This window comes from Mus musculus, chromosome 12 (assembly GCF_000001635.26).
Source record: "Mus musculus strain C57BL/6J chromosome 12, GRCm38.p6 C57BL/6J".
Taxonomy (NCBI): Eukaryota; Metazoa; Chordata; class Mammalia; order Rodentia; family Muridae; genus Mus; species Mus musculus.
The window spans coordinates 37,408,868-37,435,767 of NC_000078.6; the positions used below are offsets into that span (position 1 = coordinate 37,408,868).

Below are 26,900 nucleotides of genomic sequence, written 5' to 3' on the forward strand. Positions count from 1 at the left end.
GTAACAGAAGGTCTTGAAAAGAAAATTGTGGTGAAAAATACACAGTAAATGGAAAATAGTATTGAGGCAAAATCAAAATCTCCTTAACATGTCTATCACCTGAACAGATACATTCAACCATAAATGTGTGGATTGCACTTGCATTTTAAAAGTAGTCTCTATTAACTGGTCAAATGCCCTGTAATTTAGTTGGCCTGCAAAATTCAGGCAAACTGTGGCCAAAGGCAACAGTTGAATTCTTGTAGATAATCTTATTGAATTCGTTTTAAAATTTTCAGAATATGTCCAAAGGGTTTTTTTTTTTAATTTGCCAAAAAATGTCATGTTTCATCATGTAGTTGGCATTCACAAATCTGTACTAAACCAATCATTAACACCAGGTCCAAATTACACATGAGCAACAGTCTCGCCAAGTGTAGTGCTGCCCTCAGGATGCTCTCCTCATCTTTCCTCTCATCACCTGGCAGACTCACCAGAATCAGCTGGCAGAATCAGCACAGTATTCATATAGAAGAAGTGAGAGACACGGTCTAGGAGAGGGACCAATAGGACATGCCATAAGCCATCCAGTTAAATGAAGGAGATTTGCAGCAACTTCTAGTAGAGTTGACTTAGGCTGTATTGAAGGAAGCTATTTGCATTTAACACCATTTAACTGTTGGTGTTGCACATTTGTATTTCTGAATTGCTTCGTTTTTTAATCCATATATTAGTAGTCAAATACTTCTCTTTAATGGCTCAGTTTAGAACATTTGGTAAATTTGTGTGAGTTTTCTCTATATGCATGCAATTAAAGGAAATTCCAGTAAAACATAGAATGGACTATATTAGCTTCAGGATAAAACACTGAGTTAGATTCTAGATTCTATTTCATGAAATGAAAATAAAAATATAGTGATTATATGTGTACTTGGTTATTATTTAGATTTTGTTACATATTCCACAACCAATGATGGAACTGTTGTGCTATGATGGCTTGTCATTAAGCTGACAAAAGACAAAAGTTGCCCTCAAGAATTTCCTGGATGAGCAAAACATTCACAATGGCCATTTGAACTACCATAATCTTAACAGACACATGTAGTCATCGCTGCCCTAATTTATTAAACTACAAGTAATATTTCCTGGGTATCCATGGAGAATGATTCAAGTACCTTTTCCTTACCTCACAGCTAACAAAATTTAAAGGTGCTCAAGTCCTTTACGTCATTTCTAGATGACTTGTACTTTATCAATTTTGTAGCATGTAGTGAACAAAGGCTTCAAGCATAGGCTCAACATAAATAGTGTTTTACCAATGTTCAGTCTGTGGTTTCAGGAATCGTAGAATCCACAGACACGATACACTCTTTGTCACTGCTTAACGTAAGGTCTTGGAATCATTTCCTTTAGTATCATAGAATTTGTCTATCATTAGTTATGTTAATACATTCAACCAAACTGGGCTTAAGTTTTATGGGCTGTAATAATGTTCAGATACATGCGTAAGACTAAAACAAACAAGCAAAGCAAAATCTAGACCCTTTCCCTGAAAAATAAAAAACTGTAGGTCCAAACATGGTCCAAAGTCAAGTACAACTTGCAGTACATTTTTTATTCTTTATACTTGTGTTACTACTTATTCGAAAATTAAAACCAGAGATTTATCTAAGAAATTGGAGCCTTCATTTTGGTTTTCAAATGACATCCTCAACATTAAATTCATACACAGAGTTAAACTTTGGGGAGCAGATGAACAGATCTTGGATAAAATTTAGGTAGGCATTCCACATATAAAGAGATATACTTGGAGATCAGATTTCTCTCCTATAAGATGAGCATAGTAGAAACTGGTATAATGGATAGGCAAAGAGAATTATCAAGTGTGGAAAGCTTTTTCAAGTTAAAATTGGAGTTGGAGATATTTCATTCATGACACAAATTAATTCTGAAGGGGACCTTTGCTTATCCACATATGTTTTTCTTCATTCAATACTTGCTATTTGACTCAGAAGAAAGCTTGCTTAGAATCAAAATTATACAGTTCCTTTCCAGTATGAGGACTTCTGAAAGCAGATGAAGACTTTAAACTGTTCTATCTTTTTTTTTTAATTAGGTATTTTCCTCGCTATCTTTTTAAACCTCCTCTATTGTAAGCAATAATCACATAGAATGATTCTGGCTGACTTGGAACAGGGAAGCCTGCTATGATCACAGAGGCCCTTATGTTTAACCATACACTAGAGCAGATAAGTACTTGCTTATTTTATATGTGAAACTTCTGTATAAATAACTTTGAGGGTAAAAAACAATAATGCAATGACTACCACAGAGCTGTGAGAGACCATTCATTTTTCTCTGACCACTGTGCACCAGCTACTTAAATAGAGTGTTGAGTGGCCGGACTCACACACTTTACAATTTTAGTTATACTTAGGAAATCATTTCTTATCCTGACAGCATCCACTTCATGGGATGACATTATGAATAGATTCTTGAAATTAAAAAAAAAATGAGCTACACTAGCATACTCTTCAAAACAAATATAAAATGCAAACAGTTTGAAGCTGACCCAAGGCTTCAGTATGTAAATGGTCTTTGGATAGGGTGGATGATAAAATTACTGGTGATAGGCTTTAAGCTAGATTACTTTGATGACATAGTGCAATTAAGCAAAGCACCTGGGTATCTATTTAGAACGTAATTTTAGAAGCATATTATTATAGTTTTAAATTTACTTGGATGCTCTCTGAAACACTTAAGCACTAGAATTTTGTAATGAATGTTTCCATTTTGACATTTTTAATGGACCCACTAAAAAGCACCAATATATTTAGTTCTCAGGTAACTGGGTGTTCCTTGTGCAAATTAAGTGGTTCATGAACCTTATCTAGTTAGCTAGATTGCTGTGGCTCTTAGGCAATGCTAATTATTTCGCATAAATATTCCTGGGAAGGATAGAGAAGTAAGAATTATACATTCCAGTGACAAATATAATTTCATCTACTAAACTGTAATACAAAAGTAGTCATTAGTTGTACTAGTATGAAAGTTCATACCTACAACTCTAGACTTGGAAAGCAGAGATATGAGGATTGCCAGAAGTTTGAGGGCAGCTTAATAAATGGACATAGCAAGTTATAGGCTTGCTCAGCCTATATGGTGAGACCTCATCTAAAACAAACAATCAAAAACAACTCATGCCAAGTGATTAAATATTAAATTTAGAATTATTTATCTTCATGTTATCAGTAAAGTCTTCAGTTTGATTAGTATCAGTTAATTCCTTCAAAATTTGGCCCTTGGTCCTGTGAAGGTTCTATGCCCCAGTACAGGGGAATGCCAGGGCCAGAAAGCAGGAGTGGGTGGGTTGGGTGGAAGGGGAGAGTGGGGAGACGATATGGGATTTTCGGAAGGGAAACTAGGAAAGGGGATAACATTTTAAATGTAAATAAAGAAAATATCTAATACAAAATAAATAAAAATGTTGTCCTTAATAAGAATTGCCTTAGTCATGGTGACTTTTCAAGGATGTAAGACAGAAATTGGTCCTGAAGGCAGCCAAGAGGAGACTGGATATGCTTGACACTGGGTATAGCTTATGCTTTTAAGAAACCAAAGCCCCACCTCCACAGTGACACACTTTCTCTAACAAGGCTACACCTTCTAATAGTGCCATTCCTTCTAGTTAAACATTCCAACACATGAATCTATGAAGGACATACCTATTCAAACGAACATATTCCACTCCCTAACCCCCATAGCTTATAGCCATAACATAATGCAAAAATGTGTTTAGTCAATTAGAAATTATCAAAAGTCCCCATAGTCTATCACAATCTCATCAATGTTTAAATGTCCAAAGCTCAAAGTCCCTATAAAATCAAAATCAAAATTCAGATCATATGCTTCCACTGCATCATGACATAGGAGATATATTACCATTCCAAAACACAAGGGATGTGTGAAAATACTGGACAAAAGCAAGGCTTAAAACCAACTGGGCAAACTCCAAACTCTGCATCTCCATACCTGATGTCAAAGCATTTGAAATGTAAATGAAGAAAATATCTAATAAAAAAAGAAAAGAAAGAAAAGAAAAGAAAGAAAAAGAAAAAAAATATTAAAAAATGTTATTCAAAGATCTCCAACTCCTCTTAGCTTCATTGATGACAGTACATTTCTTTCTCTTGGGCTGATTCTATTCCCTGTTAGCAGTTTTCCTCAGTAGGTAACCCATAGCTCTGGAATCTCTAAGATTTCAATCTCTAAGCCATGCAGAATTCACCTTCACAGCTTCAGGCAATGGCCACTTTGGGGCTCCATGCTGGGACACCCCTGCTGCCCATCTAAACTCAGGAACTTTTCTTAGTCACTGAAGGAGATTTCTTGACTCTAAAGCCAGAACCACTTGGCTGAAGCTGCCAAATTCTGTTACTTGCTATGGCTGGAACATAACCCTCTTGTTCAATTACATATTTGCCAGCTTTCTGATGCCCAGGAGCTGCACAACCTCAAATGTGTTGGGCTCTTGTACATCAAAAATTAACCAAAAATATGTCCTCAAATTGTTGACTATTGGTCAATCTTATGAAGGCTTTTCTTCAGTTGAGGTTCTCTCTTCTTGACGAGTCTAGCTTTTACATAAAATACTAAAAAAAATAAAAATAAAAATAAAAGAGAGAGAGAGAAAGAAAGAAAAGAAAGTATAAAACCACTAAACAACACAGCTCTTCTAAAGACATTTTTCTTTACATATTTCTTGCATGAATAAAGTTTGGAATTTAAGGTAGAATTAATTGTTCAGGTTAAAAATATGTACTAGAATATAATAGTTATTTTTTAAATGTATAATTTTTATCCATGTTTGGGGACTCACATGCTTCAAATAATTACAAAAGTAAAAAATGTAAAGTAAAAATAACAGTTTAAGAAAAAGTTCACGATGAAAATATATGTTTTCTTCTGAACTGTCTGATAAGGTCACTTAGTGGTGCTAGAAAACAAAATGTCCTCTATATCCATCACCTTTGTGAAGAGAGTAATAAATGGTACGCTGGAAAGACAGTTTCCATGGCAGCACTGGTTGCTAAGGCCCTCCTAAGTCCTCTAAATAGTTCTTTCCTTTGACCTCTGTGTTTGTTTGACAGGTACTGTCCCAGGTCACTCTTCTTCTGAGAATCTTCTTCTTTATCCTGACCTTGACGTCCATTGGTTTTCTTCTGGACCAAAGGCAAGACATTGATTTTTTCTACTACTATTAAATATCAGTATAATATGAATCTTTATAATTTAGTTTTTCAAACTTAGTATAATGTGCACCATTGTTTTAAATGAGTTAACTATACCAGTTTTGCGTCTAAGTCATTTTTATCATTTGAAGAAAAAAGCAGTGGACTACTGAAGAGAACATCACATGCCCTACATTCTAGACATGTATTTGTTGATATTTTATTGTTTTGCTCTCAGCATCTCACTGAATTGCTCTGATTGGCATCTAACTCTGGCAGTCTGTTCTAACCTTCTGGATCCTTCTCATTCTCTGGTTCTTTCTGTCTTCACCTACAACCTATCTCTGTAAAATATTCCCAGTAAAACTGCCTTCTCCCTCCCACCTCTACTACTCTTTTAAGTAGCATCTCTATCTTGTGTGTTTTCATGAGAGTTGGGCATATTTTATCCCTGACTCATTCTTTCAAATAGTTCTCTGATTTGTCACTTTGTCTTTCCCCTCAATTAGATGTCACTTTCAAACATAGCTGCTTCCTTCTACAAACTAACCTTATTGACCTGTATTGTTTGGGATAGCTCATCACTGTTTTAATTAAACAATGAATTGATAAAACAGGTTTTCCTCAAAAGATACATTTTTTTATTATTTTATGACTATGTTCAAAGTACTTTAGAGACATACCACTTAAGTATGTTAAATACATTTCATAAAAATGAAAGGTAAAGTTTATTCCTATTTAATTATGACATAAACTCCTGGGGACAGTATTAAAGCTAATGGATATTAACACCATGTTTTTTTCAGATCCAAGGCAGCTACTATGGAAACTTTCCGGTGCCTGTTGTTCCTAACCCTGCACAGATTTGGTCACTTAAAGCCTCTTATTCCATCTTTATCTTTTGCATTTGAGGTAAGACATTTACTGAATTATTTAATTCACTCATGAAATGATGTTTTCTCTCTATTGAAGTTCTGCCTAATATTTGTAGCTAAGTTTTTCTGTGCACTATATCTTGAATTACTATTTGTATAACTTTTAAATAGTTAATATTGGTAATTCATGGTTTTCTTATCCCAAAATCTTGGTTGATATTATTACATTATAGAGATTGGACAAAATACATTGCAGAACATTTTGAAGAAAACTAGCATGCATTGTAGGTTCTCAAGAATTTAGTGGTAAAGTGGCTTTTCAAGGATACTGGCATCTAATCCTATGAAAAAAAGTTTTGAAAACAAAAAGAGTGTTTGATGATTTTAAATCTCCTATAACAGAAGTAATCATGTATGAAAGTAACTTTTAATCACCAGATGTAGCTGTTGTCTCACAGGCTTACTGCTGAATAAGCTCACATTTTATAGCTCTTTCTGAACTCTGGCTGTTTGGTTTAACTCACCTCTTCTGGCTCAAACTCCTCTCCACACTGGTTGATTCAAACTGACTTCTCTCAGCATCTCACCGAATTTCTCTGCTTGACCTTTATTCTCGAAATCTATTCTAATCCTCTGGCTCCTTCTCATTCTCTGATTCTTTCTGCCTTCACCTACAACCTGTCTCTGTTAAGTTATCCCTGTAAAACTGTCTTCTCCCTTCCCCCTCCACTACTCTTTTAAGCAGCATCTCTTTCTTCTGCAGTCTCATGAGAGATGGGCATATGTTATCCCTGACATATCCATCAAATCTTTCTCTGATTTGTCACTTTGTATACCACTTAATTAGATGTCACTTGCAAACATAGCTGCTTGCTTCTACAAACAATATTACTTACCTTTATTGTTCGGGATTAAAGGTGTGTGCTGAGGGCATGCCTGTATTCCAGCTAGAGGAGTAAGAGGTGTGTGATGTGTCTTCATTCTAGCTGGATCACACAGATCTTGGAGGTATTTGGATGTCATCCCTTGCCAGAACAGCCATGTTACTGCATTAAAAATCCTTTATAATTATATATGAAAGAAAAAGGAGATTTTTTAAAAATTAAAGCTATGTTTTGATATGGTAAGTGATAGTTAAGATTGATCTTCCAGAGATTCTTTAGAATTATTTGTTATTTTATTGTCAGGAAATATTTAAACAGTCTTACTTATCTTTTGTTTTTTATTAGAGTCTTTAAAAATATTAGGCTTGATTCCTGAACAATTTGCCAATTTATGAGACAAATCAATATGTCAGTTTATTTAAGTGGAAGCATAATTCCTAACCTTCCTCTGTTAACAAAGGACAAAATGTCTTAGTTTGTTCTCTGTTACTGTGATAAAACAATGACCAAAAACAGAATGGAAGAGAGTTTATTTCATTTTATGTTTCCAGGATATTGTTAATCACTGTGGAAAGTCAGAGCAGGAGCTGGAGACAGTACTGAAGTAGAAACCATAAACTATAGAAAGATGGTTTTTCCTGGCTTGCTTCCCACAGCTACCTCTCTTATATAGCTCAGGGCCCCCTGCCTAGGGATCTTACCACCCACAGCGGGCTAGGCCCTTCAACACTAGTTAATAGAGTGCTCCACAGGCATGTTGGCATTCCTTTAATTGGATCTCTGTCTTTCTAGTCCTTTCAGGTTGACAACTAAAGTTAGCTACTGTAGCTGGGTTTTTTTTTTTTTTTTTTCTACTTTGTGGTCCTTTCTTTCATTCTTCTCCTTTTCTTTTACCCTTCCAACCTCCTAACGCTAGATATGAGAAAGAAAGAGAAGAGGCAGAGAGGCACGGAAAGAGCTCCCTGAATAAATTCAGGGCTTGAAAAGAGGGAGATGTTGTGATTACATTACTTCTTGCTGATTAAGGGTGTCCAGTTTCTTGGGGCAAGTTTGATCTTTACTGTCAAGATATCTAATTTTCCCCCTCCTCCTCCTTCTTTTTCTTCTTTGTGCACAACGACATAACAAACCATGACCAATAGCAACCACCAACAACCAACAATCCAGCTATCTGGCTAGAGACATTTATATACCCTCTGAAAAATTTCCAGAATTCCAAACATCACACATTTTCAGAAAGTACCTGCAGTGGCAAAGCCATGCTTTTGCTAGAGCACAAGACAAATCATAGTCAGCTGCTGTGGACAAACTGAAGCAGGCCCATATTCAACAACTGGAATTAAAATGAAAACATATTTGTTATAATATTTCTGTGATTTTTAAAAATCAAAACTCCAAAATTGTCAATACAAACTACCACATAAAATATATTTTGTAATGAGCACAAAATTTATAAATTTGATAAAATTATGGAATCAGTTTGACATTATAAAGACATATATACTTTTAAACAAGTATTTCACTTGTATGAATTTATGCTATAAGAATGATATGCTGAAAAATGAATGGTATGCTAACATGCAGGGGTTGATGTATATGCAATGGAACTCCTGGTAGCATTACCTGTAGTGATACAACAGTGACAATCATCTAATAACACTCACAGTTGACTACTAAACAATCATATCTTATTCATAAAACAAAATCTGTAGCTAGAATATAAAGATAGGGAATCTGTTAGAATAAATATAGATACGTCTCAAAATTATAAATAATATATGTGAAATGTTCAATGCTATAATGGGTGAGGATCTATAAATACCTGCAGTAGATTTCAAATAAGTGAGTTAAGGTGCTTTATTGAATGTTTTTAATATGGTTCAGAAAATGAAGGAGAGCATAACACATAATTTACTGTGCAAAAGCAAGGTGAATTTTGTGGTTAGAAGGAAAAAGGAATACTTTTTATTAAATATTTTTCCTTAGTACCTCTGAAGCTATTGAACCGTAAGAGCATATTTTGTATTATTATATGATACAAATTTCAACAGTAAAGCATAAAGTTTAAGTATCAACATCTTGTGCCATGATATGCACAGCTTTGACTTGACCTGAATGGGGCAATGAGGGTATAACAAAAGAACATACACACAGGGAAGCTGAGGCAAGGGCTAACATGTCCTCTGGTGTGAATACACCAGAAGCCAAGGCATACAGCACACTTATTACTTAATGCTAACAGAGAAGATGGGTTTATTATATACATGGAATGAGGAAGAAATGGATTACCTAATATTGATAGGGGGTCTTTACAGGAGAACAGTTTTAGGCGTTAGTCATTTGGATGAGGAAGAAATGATTGATACATTCTACAAACGTTGGTTCTAGCAAAAGGTAAGTGGTTTGTGAAATCTATGTTTTACCATTCCTCTTATCCCAACCTAGGGAAGGCTTTGTCATTCCCATGAGTCTGAGGAATTGAGAGAACTTGACATGGTCATGTTTATATCACCAATGCATAACCATTGGAAATCTACGTTCCCTATCTCTGCCTACATAACTTTAAGTTCTTACAAAACAAAACAAAACAAAACAAAACAAAACAAAACAAAACAAAACAAAACAAAACAAAACAAAACAAAACAAAACAAAACACACACACAACTGTCGCGGGCCATCCAGCGGCTCTCAAGAAACGGGGTACAGCTGGGAGGCAGCCTCGAGCTGAAAGACAGAGAACTAGATGGACTGGATGAGAGAAAGAATGGAGCTAAGTCAATTTTCATGATCAAAGGTCAAATGTTTAATGATAATCTGTACTTTATAAAGAGGGAAGCCCATCCCCAGTCATGCCAAGTTTCTTGTGAAGTTGTCAGAACAGCCTTTTAGCAGGAACTCCCAAAAATCACAGTTCGGTGTTAACTCCGGAAGATCTTAGAGAACCTGTTCCACCTCAGGTAGGTAGCAGGTAGTGGCACATCAAAGGGAGGGGGGGTGAAAAGTAGCACAGCAGGTGGCTCAGCCTCAGTGGCAGATGGTCTGAACCAGCCTGGCAGGGCTGGAAGGAGGTTACACAGAACAGAACAGAACAGAACAGAACAGAACAGAACAGAACAGAACAGAACAGAACAGAACAGAACAGAACAAAAACAAAAACACCAGCAAACTCCACAAAACCAATAAAATAAAATAAAAGCATACTGGAAACAAACAAAAGACCAAACTGTAACCAAGGAAAAGTATGCAGATAGATGATGGATGGATGGATAGATGGATGGATGGATGGATGGATGGATGGATGGATGGATGGATAGATAGATAGATAGATAGATAGATAGATAGATAGATAGATAAAATTGTGGTATCTGTTATATATTGGTCAACTACTCCTGGATGAGAAGCCTGTCCTGAAGTGTTTAGTATGCCCAGTGTTACTTTATGGGAGAAAACTGATTTTCCATTTACCAGAAAGTTTGCATGATGGGACAATTGTTTACCTTTATCCTAGTGGTTATGTATTTATTCATAATTTTTAATAGAACAAAGTAAAATGTAATAAGATAAAATAAAAGCTGTCACATTGAAGTTGGATATGACAGACTAACAGAAGGATAATAGCCTAAGAGAAGGTACAAGAATCAGAGAGACTCTTGTTTACACACTTAAGAATCAAATAAAAACACTAAACTGGAAAACATAATATAAACACAGAGGACCTGGTGCAAACCCATGCAGGCCCATGCATCCTGCTTCTGCTCTGTGAGATCACATGTGCTTTGTTCATATTTATTGAGAGGGCCTTGTTTTCTTCACATTCTTGATCCTTTCTGGCTCTTACGTTCATTCTCACAACTTTTCTCTGGGGTTCCCTGAACTCTAAGGGGATGCATTTGATGGAGACATCCAATTTAAGGCTAAATGGTCCACGGTCTCTGAATCTTTCATACTGTCTGACTATAAGTTTATATTTGTCCCCATTTGCTTCAGGAAGAAGATTCTTTGATGATAGCTGAGCAAGACACTGAAATATGAATATAGCAGGATATCATTAGGAGTCATTTTATCATTATATATTCTGTTTAGTCCAGTATTGTTTGCTTTTAACCTAGATCCCTCAGCTATCTGTTCTCACGTTTGTGGTCACCTAAGAAGTGTCAAGTATGGGTTCCATCTTCTGGAGTGGGCCTTAAGTCAAATACATTACTGGTTGGTTACTTTTACAAGGTTTGTGGTGCCACTTTGCTTCCATAGTATATCTTGTAGGCAGCACACCATTGTAGATACAAGATTTATGGCATGCTTGGTTTTTACATTTCTCTTTTGAAAATATGTATGGTATGGTATTGTACCAATAGACACTGAAACATAAAAGAGAAGGTTCTATATAGTCATAGTCACCACTCAGTATCTACAGTTCAATGGGTTGTCTACATTTTCAGCAATGAGCTCATGTGGTCAGTTTGTGGAAAGCAAACTATAGTCTTGGCAATAACCTGGGTTGTTTGGAGATACCTGTGGGGCCTCTATGAACAACAGCTTAATTAGAAGTAACCCAATCCCAGTACTGAACACTTCTTTTGGCGACAATAGATGGCCAAATGGAGGCATGTCTCTACCATTACTTAGTGATTCCACTTAGAACACACACACACACACACACACACACACACACACACACACACGAATTTTCTACTGTAATAGGATTTCATACTATCTCTTTTTAAAATACTTTTCTAAATAGGTATTTTCTTCATTTACACTTCAAATGCTATCCCAAAAGTCCCCCCATACCCTCCGCCTCCACTCCCCTACCCACCCACTCCTACTTCTTGGCCCTGTTGTTCCCCTGTACTGAGACATATAAAGTTTGCAAGACCAAGGGGACTCTCTTCCCAATGATGGCCGACTAGGCCATCTTCTGATACATATGCAGCTAGAGACAGGAGCTCTGGGGGTACTAGTTAGTTCATATTGTTGTCCCACCTAGGCACATGGATGGACCTGGAGGGTATCATCCTGAGTGAGGTAACCCAATCATACTATTTCTTAAATGCTACTCAGTTTTAGTCACCCTGCCCCATGTTCTGTCCCCAAATCCTCTCTCTCCCTCTCCCCCCACTTGATCTTTCCATTCTAGACTTACACCATCCATTCATAACTAACTATTCTATTTACCTTTCCTAATGAGATGAAAAAACTTAAATATATTTATGTTTTGGACATTTCTATGCTTCATAATGTATGACTTTGTATCTCCTATAGTTGTTAAAATATCTTCTGCTTAAACAACTATATGTATATTCTATTGAAAATAGACTTATTTCATATATTACATTCTAATTGTGTTTTCTCCCCAGATTCTCCTAGATCATCACCATTTCTCCATCCACCTAAAATCACACCCTTCTTTTGCTCATTAGAAATGGTACCATGAGATTTTTAGAAAAATGGATGTGACTAAAAATAATAATTCTAAGTGAGGTAATCCAGGAAGATAAATGTGTTATGCATTCACTGACATGTGAATATTATCTGTGGTGTCAATGATAATGAAACTAAAATTCACAGATAATAGACACAGCAACAGGAACAGAACAGTTCAAAATTTATTTATTCAATAAATATTACATTTGTATGGATAGCTCCTGCAATTGGATGACATTCAACAAAATTGAGAAAAGCATACTGATGCAATTTTTAAACAAAATAGAAGAATAAATTAAATATGTATTGATTTCACATCGAAAAGACTGTATCCTGAGATGGCCTCTGTTACCCAAGTACTTGAGAAAAATATACATTAACAGAAAGCACGTATAGTATAGTAAAATTGACATTTCTTGCTGTTCTGGTTTCTATGTAACACACTACCTCAAAACTTAATGGCCTCAAATAAAGAATTACTTCCCTCAGACTCTTGGATCGGTCACTCCACTGCTCCCACTAAGCTTCCCCCTAGACTGCACTAACCTTCAAGGGTCAGCAGAGATGAAGGGGACAGAAGGATCCCAGAGGGATGATACTATTACCTCTGCATGGCTCCTCACTATCCAGTTTGTAAGGCCAGTTATATGAGCGCTGAACCTGCTACATTCCATGAAGCAGGGTTTCTGTAGAATTCACTCTTTTTTAAAAAGAAGTTTTTAATAATTTATTCTTATTCACTTTACATCCTGATCACAGCCCTCTCTCCCCTCCTCTCCAAGTTCCATCCTTACAAGTCCCTACTCCCATTTACCCCCTCCTCTTTTCCTCAGAGAAGTAGAAGCCCCCCTTGGGTACCATCCTACTCTTGAGCATCTAGTCACAAGAGGACTAGGCAATTCTCTTCCACTGTGGCCCAATCAGGCAGTCCAGGTAGGGGACGAGGACCCAATGGCAGCGAACAGAGACTGAAACAGCCTCTGCTCCAATTGTTAGGGGTCCTACATGAAAACCAACCTGCTCATTTCCTACAAATATATAGGGGTTCTAGGTTCAGCCTTTGCATGCTCCCTGGTTTGTGACCCCTTTGACTTGCTCAGTTCTATCCCTTACTCTTCAACCTGATGATTGGCTGTGAGTCTGCATCTGTCTCCATCCACTGCTGGATGAAGCCTCTCAGGAGACAGTTGTGCTAGCCTTCTGTCTGCAAACATAGAAAGCTGTCATTCATAGTGTCAGGAGCTGACTCTCACACACAAGATGGATCTTAAGTGGAGTAGTCCTTGTTTGGCTGTTCTCTTGGTCTTTTCTCCATCTTTATTCCTGCATGTCTTGTAGGCAAGACAAATTTTGGGTTGAAGATTTTGTGGGAATATTGATGTCCTTCTCCCTCCTCTGGAAGTCTTGCCTGGGTACAGGTGCTGGCCACTTCAGTCTTTATACCCCCTCTGATAGGAATCTCAGCTCTGTTCACCTTCATAGACTCCCTATAGTCTTCTCTGTCCTAAACCTCCAGATAGTCCCAGAGAATTCCCCATGGATTTCCATCCCTCTTTGACCTCCAGTCCCCACACCTGATCACCACCCCTGTTCATCTCCTCAACTCCTCTCCTCCTCAATTTTCACCCACCTCAGATAACCATATTTTCCTTCTGGGTGAGATTTGTGCATCCTCCCTTGGGGCCTCTTTATTAAACAGTTTCCTTGGGTCTGTGGATCATAGTCTGGTTATCCTGCATTTTATGACTAATAACTGCTTATAAATGAGTACATACCATATGTGTCTTTCTGGCTCTGGGTAACCGTATTCAGGATGAAATTCTCAAGTTCTATTCACTTACCCACAATATTCAAGATGTCTTTGTTTGAAATAACTGAATAGTATTACATTGTGTAGCTGCTGTACACATCCATTCTTCAGTTGAAGAACATCTAGATTGTTGCAGTTTGGCCATTATGGATAAAGCTACTATGAACATAGTTGAGCATCTTTTATATGCCCAGGAGTTGTATAGCTGTGTGTTGGGGTAAAACTATTCCTAGTTTTCTATGAAACAGACAGATTGGTTTCTGAAGTGATTGTACAATTTTGCACTCTCAATAGCAATGAAGGAGTGTTTCCCCTTGCTCTACAACCTTGCCAGCATGGAATATCACTTGAATTTTTCATCTAGGTCATTCTGGCTGGTATAAGATAGAATCGCAGGCTCATTTTGATTTGTATTTTACTGATGTCTAATGATGTTGAACATTTCATTAAGTGTTCCTCAGTCATTAGGGATTCTTCTTTTGATAACTTTCTGTTTAGATATGTACCCCAATTTTTGAATTGGGTTATTTGATTTGTTGATGTGTAGTTTTGCTATTTGCAGATATATGATAGTATACATAAATGACCCCCCCCCAATTTTTACTTTTATGACACTTGGTCATCAAATAAATCTGCAAAGAAACAAGATTCTAAAAGTCTGGAGAAACATTGATTTCTGTTGTTTATAAGGGCCTCGGAATCGATTGCAGAAGGGCATACATGAACATATGAGCATAAAGAATTCTACTTGTCACATGGCTGAATATATGATGATTAGGAAGTAGCTGTAGTTGTTGAAATTAGACAAATATCTTTTATAGCAAGCCATATCATTTCTACTTTACATCTGCTCATTATGCATGTAAGGAGAAGGGTATATATTATTTTCGTTGATGTACACACTATGATTTTCAATACACAATTTTATTTTCACCTGAAACTAAAGCACACATTCAATTAAACTTATGGATCTTATTATATTCATAGCAAATGCAGTTTTATCATGTTTATTTTGGTATTATTTAGACTTTAAATACATTATTTACTACAACTTCTGTACATATAAGTAGCTATTACATTAAATCTAGTTGAAGTTTTATTTTATAAATATCTACAATTTTAGCCATTTATAGTCTTTTATACATATCAAATTATTTTCAAAATAAAGTATTGTACCCTGTCCAGAAAACATTATATCGTCATAAGATCCTTGAATTATTAGTAGCATCATATGGTGATATGAAGTTTGGAGAACAACCTGATGAAGTTAGCCGTTTTCTTGTACTTGAAGTCTTCAAGCACCTGTACCCCATGAGATCTAAGCTATCTCAAAGCCCGTACTATTTTAAAAATTTGATAACAATAAATTGATAACAATGTTATCACACCATTTATGGTTTCTTATTGTATATATTTCATGGAAAATAGTTAATTAAAATGTATTATTCTCTTTCATTTACATGTAGTTTTTTCATTTTCTTATCATTAAAAATGCCTTCCCATTTTCTATTATCAAGATATATTCATATACTAGTGGTGGTTTCTAGATATTCCTGAATCAGTACTATAGTGAAAATTAATGTACTAAATCTCCTTATGCATGTGAATATAAAGAGTTTCCCTGGGTTACATACATGCCTCGGTATTGGATTTCTAGACTTTATAAAATATGTGTTTAAAGTATTTTGAGTTAAAGTCAAACCACTTTCCAAAGCACTTGTAAAATTCAACACTACTGCAGTATAAGTTTTCCCACATAAATTTTAATTTTCAGATTTCTTACTCATTGTTAATCTAGAGTATTAAATAGTGTAGTATTTTATTCACAATCACAGTTTTTGCTTGGTACAGATCATTATTACATGTTTACTATTTATTGTATTTCCTTCCTTGTGCTAAGTTTGTTTTACTTCCATGCCTTTTAAAACCTCTTGTGTTTGGATGTCTTCTTTTGGGTTTTCAGAAGTTCTCTATAAATATGAAATGAAAATATCTGTGCATTTGCTAAAGGTATCTTCCTTGAGCAGGAGAGATGGCTCAATGGTTGACAGTCTGACTGTGAGAACAGGAGGTCCTTCATCCTGATTCTGTCACCCACATTGAAAGCTTGGCAGTCTAGCTCACACTGGTAACCCATAGCTTTAGAAACAGAAACAGAAAGGTCCCTTAACTCACTGGTCAACAAATCCAGCCAAACCAGGATTCTCCATTTGATGATTATCTCAAAAATAAAAGTAGAAAGCCTAAGAGGAAGAGGTTAATGTCTACCTCTGGCTGCCATTTGTACCTTCATGCATATACAGAGTAAATCAAGATATAGATGAGAAAAATCCATCAGATGCAATTTATATGATATATATTAACATTGCCTATTTTCTATATTAGTGATCAAAATTTCTTTCCATTAATAAGGAATCATCAGGTAATTATAATAATACAGTTGCACTGAAATATTTGGTTTCTCTGCTTGAAAAAGGAGAAATATACTCTCTTCGACAGAATAAACTGAAAATGACCATGATTGTAGTGGACATTGTGTAGTATTTCCCAACATTGATGTCACACTCAAGGAAATAGTCATGTATGATAGCTTTCTCTGCATAAGCTTATTAAGATATCTATCTTGGCTTCTATATTGAGAACAAACATAATTCAGAAAAACCCAAAAGGGAAAAATGTGTATTTTTAACTACCCTGCCTTTTTTCCTATCACCTTTACTGAAAAGTATTAGCACTAAAACCTGTCAAGAGGAGTTGCTTCCTGTACTTTATTATCGAATACATTTTAGTTCCTAGAAATTTTTACACTGTTTTATGTAACACAGATCTACTATTTTTGATTAACAAAAAATATTGTGAGCATCAGATTACAGATGTTACAATGAAACTTTTGCATCCAAGAACACAATGCTTTATATTTTAAAATCAGCTTAAGTGTATTTATTTTTATTTTACTTTAGTATTTGATTGTTTCATTTTATTTTTGTCTTTCTTTTTTCTTTCATTCTGTTTTACTTTTGTTTGAAAATAGGAAATGATCCCCTGCCAAGGGCAAACATGTTGAATTTAGTTTAACATCACAAACCTTGGAATTTTGAGTAAGTTCTCAAATGGATACCATCCCTATTAATTATATTGTTTGGATAAAAATAGAGAGGCATGCCTAGCTTTGTGTTTTCCAGGCTTCTGACTTAACATCTCTACATTTTTCCTGGCATTGCTACTACCTGACTCCTTTGTGGGTATAGTCTGTCAGTGACAGCAAGGTAAATTCCTAACTCAGCTTAAAGTAAACATTTTCTCCAAAGAAATCATTTCCATATCACTCCTGGTTTTCTTCTTGGCATTGAAATAGCAATGCCCTTCCACACACCTTTTCCCACACAATCACCTGTCCCTGATTTGAAATAACAAAGAGCCGCACATTGTGCCTCCTCTCCGGAATGTTCCTGGCTCTATGCTGTGATTTATGACCTGAGCATCGGACACTCTCCATACATTATCAAGGAGGCCTTAAATAAAAACAAACACAAGCTTGTGATAGAAAACCTTGTCAACACACATGAAATTAAACACATACATGCTCTAATGTGCTGTTTTCCTTTTGTATTTCAAATTTCAAATTATTAAGACGGGTAATGACCCGTGCTGGATGGGATTTCACATTTCAAACATGAGATTGGAAGGGATCCTTCCCACAAGGAGAGGGCACAGGATATTTAGGAGAGCATCCCCTAGGTTTCTACAAGGACATGGCAAGGCTAGATTGGGCTCTCCATGGTCTGTAAACTACTTGCACCATCATTAACCACAAGGCTAGAATGCCTCATTCCAGATGCTCTGGCCAATGGACCGTAAAATTGCAAAGCATTTCGGCCAAGCCCAAGATTTTAAAAGCCCCCACCCCTTTCCTCTCAACAGTCTAACCCCCAATTCCCTCTGAAAAGCTGCTCATTATTCTTCCTTTGCCCCCTGATCTAAGCAAAAGAAATCCTTCTGGAATCAATTAGAAATGTCTGCCCTTGATGAGGTTTGCACGTGAGTTTAGAGCTGTGAGGCCGTGGTAGTGGCGGCCAACAGCTGCATTTTCGGGTGGTAAAGTCTGAGGAGGAATTTTCCAGGGTTTATTTACCATCATAAAATTTTTTTAATAGGCAAGACATGTTGAGAGACAATCTTGTGTGCCTTTGAAAGTGAAGTTAAATTAGAATTGTATGTTTATTCCATTCATAATGAGGAGAGTGAAGATATGTACTGGATCTGCCTTTTCCTCAAGAGGTTGTACCCAAAGATCAGACAGTTGCGGAGGGGTGTTCTTGTAGGTGGTGACAGTCGGGGGGAGCATTTATTATCTCTTTAGTCATGTAAATGGCCTGACAAATGAATATAGTCCAGATGAAAGCAAATGAGAATCTACTTTCTAAAGTAATATGTATTAGTAGAAAACTTTATTTCTAGATGTTAATTTATACATAATTTAGGTTTTAACATTACTTAATTAATATACTGCTACATAATAGTGAAAAGCTATTGATCCACAGTGAACCTTGACTTTTAATACTTTAGACTTATACCTAATACATACATACACACATGCATGCATAATAGATACACAGAAATATGCAAACATGCAATAACATTTAATTTGAACTATAGTGATCTTCATGGTCTTATCTTTCCTCTGGCAAGGACAGGCATACTTACTCGAAGTCTAATTTTATTTCTTACACTGTCTAAAGAAATCACTTGTTTCAAATGAAGATTTTATTACTACATTGATCATTTATTCCATCAAGAAATGCAATCAACTCCCTTTGCCGTCCAGTCACATCATTCGGTGCAGCCTTTTAGCTCCTAGATATGCTTTATAGTCGATTTGGAAATGAATGATATGTTTTTGTTTGTATTTTATATGTATGTGCATCAGGCTACATGTATGTATGTGTGCATACTTCATACTTTCAGAAGCTTGAGGAGGTCATTGGTTCAGTGGGACTAGAGTTACAAGGGGTTTTAAACCATCTGATGTAGGTGCTAGTTTTGCCAGAGCTGCAAGTGCTCTTAAATGCTGAGATATCTATGCAACTCCCTAAGTTACAATAATTGTCATTGCTGTTGCCCCATAAAATATGGCTATTGCTATCCTGCAGTAATTGAGATGTGTAGTACTATGCCCCCTTTTGCACTATTTATTTCAAAACAACAGAGATATGCATAAATTTAATTTCTTGGCAAGACTCACACAGACATCAGGCCATGATAAATTTGATTTCTAAACAGAAGAGTGATAGGTAATAACATTGTAAGAATGGCTGATGCCTGCCATTCTGAGTTAAAGTTATTTAACAGTCATTGCATGCCTAAAAATACCAGAGTGAAGTGTCACATACGAATAACAGTAAAAGAAAAGTTATCTTTAAAACAATGTATCATTTATGATTTTCCATTATTCAGAGACACGCAGCATGTCATCAATAATCCAGGCTGCCTATAATTAAGAGAAACAATTACATAAAGTTTCAAAGATATTCTAGAATTTACTTGTTCAGATAGTTACAACATGGAAATCTTGACCAATATGTTCACTCCTTGTAAAGTATTCCAAATACTACCTTTCTTAAAGATATTCAGATCTGCAAGAAAATCTGTTCACTATGAAATCCCAGTACTTAGAAATAACAGTCCTGAGAGACAATGGCCAGAAAATTCATAAAGTCTAAGACAGGAGAAAACAAAAATCTACTCCTTCTGACTCTTGAAAACGAGGGGACTTTTAGCAGGTGAAGCAACTCAGTATCCAATAGCATTGGGATAAACAACTCAGAGAAAAGCAGCAGCTAATGCAGACGTGCTTGTTGAAACTCTCTACATCACTCATAAATTTGTTCTGTACTTAGTATGTTCCTTATATACTTTACAGAATCCAAAATCATTGGTAAATGCAGTTTCTACTGATCAGCTGCATCGTATGCAAGCTGGAGTTCTCATCAAAATGCAATATAGTAAATATCTCTGGGGAATCTGGAATATATGCACATCACAATACACATTGTTTCCTGTGTTTGTCTCTGATGGACTTTTGGTCTAGCCCTGAACAAATATTTAATTTACTCTGATGTGTGTGTGTGTGTGTGTGTGTGTGTGTGTGTGTGTGTGTGTGTGTTTGTGTGTGTGTCTGTGTGTATGTATATATTTATTCAGATTCTAGATACACTGGTATAAAAGATCAATACTAGACAGAAAGCCTTTTAATTCTCAGTGTCATGACCCATGAAGCTAAGAAAATAAGAGACCTTTTTTTCTTTTTTCTTCATTTCTTTTTTTATTAGATATTTTCTTTATTTACATTTCAAATGTTATCCCCTTTTCTGGTTTCCCCTCTGAAAACCCGCTCCCCCCTGCTCACCAACTTACCCACTCCCACTTCGTGGTCCTGACATTCTCCTACACTGGGGCATAGAGCCTTCACAGGACCAAGGGTTTCTCCTCCCTTTTATGACGAACAAGATTATCCTCTGCTACATGTGGCTAGAGCCATGGGTCCCTTCATGTGTACTCTTCGGTTGGTGATTTAGTCCCTGGGAATTCTGGGGATACTGTTTGGTTCATATTGTTGCTCCTCCTATGGGACTGCAAACCCCTTCAGCTCCTTGGGTCCTTTGGCTAGCTCCTCCATTGGGGACCCTGTGCTCATTCCAATGGTTGGCCGAGAGTATCCACCTCTGTATTTGTCAGGCAGCCCTTTCTAAAACTATTTCAATATTTAGGTTTCCATGCTAGGTGTGTAATTAAAAAGGACAAAGGGTGAAGGTCTTCTTCTGTTGCACATAGAAGTTTTGTGATGATGTGTGATAAGTGTATTTGCTTGTGGTTATAAGAACATGTTGATAGACTGTGGTTAAGGATGCTGGATTAGTAAATTAGTGCTCGCAGATTCTTCTCTAATAGCCACTCACAACCCTCCAGTAACAACTCAATGTCTCCACTACCACTGAGCAAGTTTCCAGGACTTGGCATGATGTCCCTCTTGCCAACTAGTTCTTGTTTTTGCAATAGGTGGAGATCACTACAGAAAATTACAACAAATAAAAATCCCTCTACGCATCTGTAGCAACTGTGCAGCTTGATCTCCATGCGGTTGCCCTACCAACCGGAACAGGGCAGTCTGGGTCTCAGATCCCTACCATTGGATCCCCTTCCCTCCTCTTTGGACTTCCTGGATGGGCCTCAGTGGGAGAGGATGTGCCTAGGCCTGCTGGGAATAGATGCCCCAGGGTAGGTTGGTGCCCAGGGGATGAGACTCACCTTCTGCAAGGAGAAGGAGTGGGATCAGTGGGGGGAGGGATTTATATAGGTGAAACTGGGAAGAAATGAGAGAGGCGGGGCTGGTATTTGGATGCAAAGTAAGGTTTTAAAAAGCATAAAAAATGCAGCTATGGATCTCAATCCCAATGTATACATATACAAAATACTACACCTAAATGTCAGGGAAAATTGCAGAAGAGGGGAGAGGAAGGAAAGATTTTTAAGAGACAGAAGATTAGGAACTTTGCTGTCAGATTGTGTTTTCTAGTAATATCAGTAACGTTATACCCACAAAATCTCACCAACATGACTCTACAAGCATGAACTGTACAAGGAGAAGGAGAAGGTAAAAGTGAAGGTGAAGAGGAAGAGGAAGAAGAAAAAGGAGGAGGAGGAGGAGGAGAAGGAGGAGGAGGAGGAGGAGGAGGAGAAGGAGGAGGAGGAGGAGGAGGAGGAGAAGAAGAAGAAGAAGAAGAAGAAGAAGAAGAAGAAGAAGAAGAAGAAGAAGAAGAAGAAGAAGAAGAAGAAGAAGAAGAAGAAGAAGAAGAAGAAGGCTACATCAGTGTAGATGGGGGAAAGTCCCATGAGGTCTCAAACCTATACAAACACTACAGTCAATTGAGTGAAGTAAATCTTCCCCATTGAAAAGCAAATTTGTAGTCCAGTTCTCAGTCCCGCGCTCTGAAAACATATATAAAAGTAACATGATATGGACTTACTAGGGCATATTTAGAAACATCTCTCTCTATATATATAGACATGAACTAACAATTAATGATAAAAAGGTCATGAATCTGAAAGAGATTGGTGAGGGTATGTGGGACAGTTTGGAGGGAGTAAAGGGAAGGTAGAAATGTGACTACATAGTAGTCTGTCTCTCTCTCTCTCTCTCTCTCTATATATATATATATATATATATATATATATATATATATATATATACATATATATATATATATATATACTTTAAAACATTTTAAAAAGAATAATTAAGTTTTAGTTCACACTTATATAATTATCTTGTAGGGAAGAATATAATCCAGGGGCTCTGAAAGCAGTGAGGGTGGCAGTTGAGCGTGACATTCCCTGCTTTACTGGATATAAGGACATGGAAATCTCACCTGAGGTAATACTGGTCCTGAAGGTGTCCTGGATGTCCTCAGAACCATGTCAATTCCTACCTGAAAATTAATCCAAATTACTGAAAAAGGTCAAATCAAGTAATAGAAAACCAGTTTCCTTGATTTAAAGTCACATTCAGACACCTCCTTAGGGGCAAAGAGAGAGTTCACAGGGGTCTCAAGTCAAGGGAAATAATTAAGATTACAGAAAAGGAGCCTGGAACAAATTTACAATTGGGAGAATACTAAAAATTAGAACACCTAGACAAGTTTCTTTGATTTAAGTGACTGAGAAAGCTTTTAGAGAATCTTGGTGCCAAGAACTGTTGATAAGTGTGCAGACGGAACATTCAGTAAGATGAAGTTATTATCCATGTGCCTTCAGTAACAGCAGCCAGAGGCAGATAGCTCTTCTTTTCCCTATAAAGTTGTCGATACGTCATTGAGGTGTCACTCACAGAAAGAGATCTCAATGTGAGACACATCAGTGTTCTCTAATAAACATATTGAAATGTTTAAACAGAATACATCAGGCAGATTTGCTTTTCCATATTTTATTAGTGATACCGTGTAGAAATCACAGTGCAACACAGTTTTTTCTTTAATTTTACTAAATGTTCTTCAGATGGTTTCCTGAGCATTCTTGTTAATGCTGTATGTAATTTCTACTTACTGTTACCTTCACTACGTCATGTTTTAAAACACCATGTTATTTTACTTGAAATGGCGCTTCTACCTTAGGCTTATTCTAGTCCCAGAAGAACCTTTAAGGGTAAACCTCTTAAATTTTTAATCCAACCCCCACGTGAAGAGACTCTGGGGGAAAAAGAACACTTTTTTAAGTGTTTTATTGGAATTAATATAAAGAAATCTAGTCATAATTATGACAAAGTAGTACAAAATTGAAAAGTACTCATTCATACAGCCATAGGGTACACTGCACGATGTTCCACTTTACCTAGTATTCCACACTCTATCTTTTTTTTTTTTCATATGACACTATTTCATCAGTTCTTTTATGTTTTTGCAGAGGGGAGATTTTGGAAATCAAATTCAAGCCTTCATTCATTCATTCTCTCTGTAAATGAGCTGGACTCTCAGCCTTGGTTATCAGTGTTCTCTTCTAGAAATATCTCCCTTTTTCCCCTTTGATCATATTCATTTTCTCTCATGCAATGCAATTTTACTTGCTTATCTCTGCCCAGTAATATTCTGTCATCTGTCATATAATTCCTTTCCAGTGTGTGATGAGAGGAGATTCTCTAGAGAGGAGACACAGATGAGTAAGTCAGATGTCCTCTGAAGATAGAGTGGGCTCGTTAGGAGGCACTTGGGAGAATCAAAGCCTGCTCAGTGCAGCTAAGCTTCTCCATTTGAATTGTACATTGAGGGTTGTATGCATTCTCATCACTTTAAATGAACCTGCTTACAGGCTCAAACATCCTGATAAATAGCAATGTCAGGAAAGACATAAAGAACAATGTACAGGAAGGCCTCTAGACATCGAAATGCACAAATGAACTTTACTTTCATTATTAATTAAAATTTTAACTTATTTTTAAAATTTCATTCATAAGTATTATAGTTACATCATTTCCAACATTCTCTCTCCCACCTGAGAATTTTACTCTCTAAGCGTAAAGGCATAAGTAACTACTTTTGCTGGAAAGACAGATCTGATCTTTTGTTAAAGCTATGATGCTAACAGACTGTTTAACTTCGTGACTCACCTCTCAGAAGTAAAGGCAGAAATAAACCTCTGAACTCATAAATTACACCCAGCCCTTAGTTATAGTTTATCTGCACAGAATTACTTTTTAAAATTTAAAGTGATATTGAAGAAACTGAAAAATTAGAACATAAAGTTTTAAAATCACAGCTGAATGTTATTTTTCTTGGAAAGTTTAAATATAACCTTACTAACGCCCCCCCCCCCAAAATAAAAACCAACACTCTTCTTCATCTTTGCCCAAATGTTAAATGCTTGGAGCTATTGTTTCTTCATTTTGCTGTGTAGTACAGAATAAATGTGCACACTGGTCATAAGCTTATATGTGCGTGCTTCAAGAAAGAGATGATCCTTTAAAGCACAAGAAAGACAGAAGAAATTTTAGGAAATGCAATTGTTTTATGAGGCTTCTCTGGTTATCACATGTCTATAATTTTCTTGAATGTAGATGATTTATAACTGAATGCTGTAAGACTTCAACAGTATTTTTTACTTATAAAACTGTTACATAGTTAGAGCATATTACGTGAAATAGGATCATGTTCAACCCTAAATGCTTTAGAAACAATTCAATGGTTTGGCCACCCTGAGACCCTACACTTTCTCAGGTCAGGGCTGAGTTTTGGAGGAAGCAGTCTTAGAGGAAAAATCCTGTGCTAGAGAAGGCTTTAATTCTTTTGGGCCATATATCTAAGGTGAAATGCAAAATGAAGTTATACATTCTTGTGATTTTTAACTAGTGGAAACAAGTGAGGTTTCTTCTCATAGTTTGAAGAAGCTAGTTAAAACCTGCAGTACAAACATAGGGAGAGCTAACTTTTTTCCAATGCTTATTAGTTGAGCTTTTTAAAAATGGGCAGCTTCACTTTGCACGTATGCCTGCACCTACAAGTAATTTTTAATGGAGAGACAAGAAATAAATATTATACATAAATTTTGTACATTTATATATGACACAAAATTACTAAAGCATTAAATATAAACAAGTGGAGATAATTTTTAAAAGATAAGATGGTAAGGTTCAATAGTGCTATACTATATATAAGTCAGCATTAAATTAAAATTCTCAAAAGTATATGTTACACATAGCCAAGTCTGGTTTTAGATTTTACTGTTGAATAATATTTTTATCTTACCATCTTTTCTCATATTGCCTTACCGGCTTGTTCTGAATGTAAAGAACTTTGTGTGTGTGTGTGTGTGTGTGTGTGTGTGTGTGTGTGTGTGTGTGTGTTTTACACAACAGCCTAAGGACAGAAGACCAACACATGTCCTGTTTACATTTGAAAGTTAAGTTCAGCATATTTGAAATGCTGTAATGTTTAAATGTTGGAGATAGGTGTTAGGAAAAAATGAGTACACAAAGACCAATTTATTTACTAAATAAAATACTTGGGACCTGGACCAAATAGTATAGTTACCTCTTTGTCAGTGGAGTTTGAGTGATTGCATCTGGCTTGGCAAAAGTGGTTTGGTTTATCTTATTGTAGAATCCATGTAATGCTTCTATAACATTGTTTACATTGCTGATTGAAAACTAATATACAGTATATCCAGTTTGAATTTTTCATTTCCAGGATAGCTTTTGTATGGCAATGAATCTTCCCATTGAGTTGTAAAACATACCCGAATTTAAGGCCCTTTTAAGTATGCCTATCACAAAAGACCATTTTTTTCTTTCTATTAGGAACAAAACGGGCTTAAAAGATCATTTCTGTTTATATAAGGAACCATTGTGTCAGAACATTTGTGAAGTATTTGCTTACTATTATTGAAGCACCCATGTGCTTCCATTTACTTGAATAATGTAGATCCGCTTGCCACTCACATGCCCAAGGAATACCTACTCAGTGTTAGGTTTGTGAGGAAGCCATCATCACAGTGGCAATGGACAGGAAGACATAACTTATACAAACCTAATTTGGGTTCAGACTTTGATACGTAACATATTATGGATATTGTGTGAATTTTAAGCCTTCTGGAGAAAATAATAGGAACTTCTAATTTTCTAATTTTAATTTTCTAATTTTAATTTTAATTTCTAACTTCTAATTTTCTAATAGGAGAAAATAATAGGAACTTTTGAGAATTGTTGAAAGTACCTTATTGAACATTTTTAGTAAACATCTGAGCTTACATTGTAAATAGTTAGCATTTCTGTATGCTTAATGGCAATATTAAATAGTAAATATTAAATAGTGGAAGTATAAACTGTTGCTAGTTGTTGTTGGTCATGGCGATTAGAACAATCCCATCACTACCAGGAATCAATATAGAGGAAGGAGGGAAAAAAATTAGACATCATGCCATCTTTTAGTATCAAGTGGTTGTTGCAAGTGTTTAATATGTGTGTATTAAGATAATACACAGCATTATATTAAGGAGGATATAAAGGAAACATAGAAATATCCATAATTGTGATGGGTAGCAAATTTTCCAAGGAGGATGTTTGTGTGGTAAGCATGAGGTCACCATAATTTCTTCACATCTTAAAGACATGAGATGCAGTACCTAAACCAAGTAGCATCATTTAGAAATTGGA

At 36.2% G+C, this 26,900-nt stretch overlaps 1 protein-coding gene across 2 annotated transcripts in view; it reads left to right on the top strand.

The window, feature by feature from the left end:
* Agmo (alkylglycerol monooxygenase) overlaps nt 1–26,900 on the top strand; it is a 340,294-nt gene that overhangs the window by 167,229 nt on the left and 146,165 nt on the right. Inside the window, exons 11-13 of one of the 2 annotated variants that reach the window (XM_011243875.3) lie at nt 5,130–5,212; nt 6,017–6,122; nt 12,327–12,404. In XM_011243875.3, the coding sequence (XP_011242177.1) occupies nt 5,130–5,212; nt 6,017–6,122; nt 12,327–12,389 (252 nt within the window). In that variant the 3' untranslated portion in view covers nt 12,390–12,404. Of the gene's footprint in view, nt 1–5,129; nt 5,213–6,016; nt 6,123–12,326; nt 12,405–26,900 lie in introns of those variants that run through there. The other variant, NM_178767.5, reaches the window with a different exon arrangement.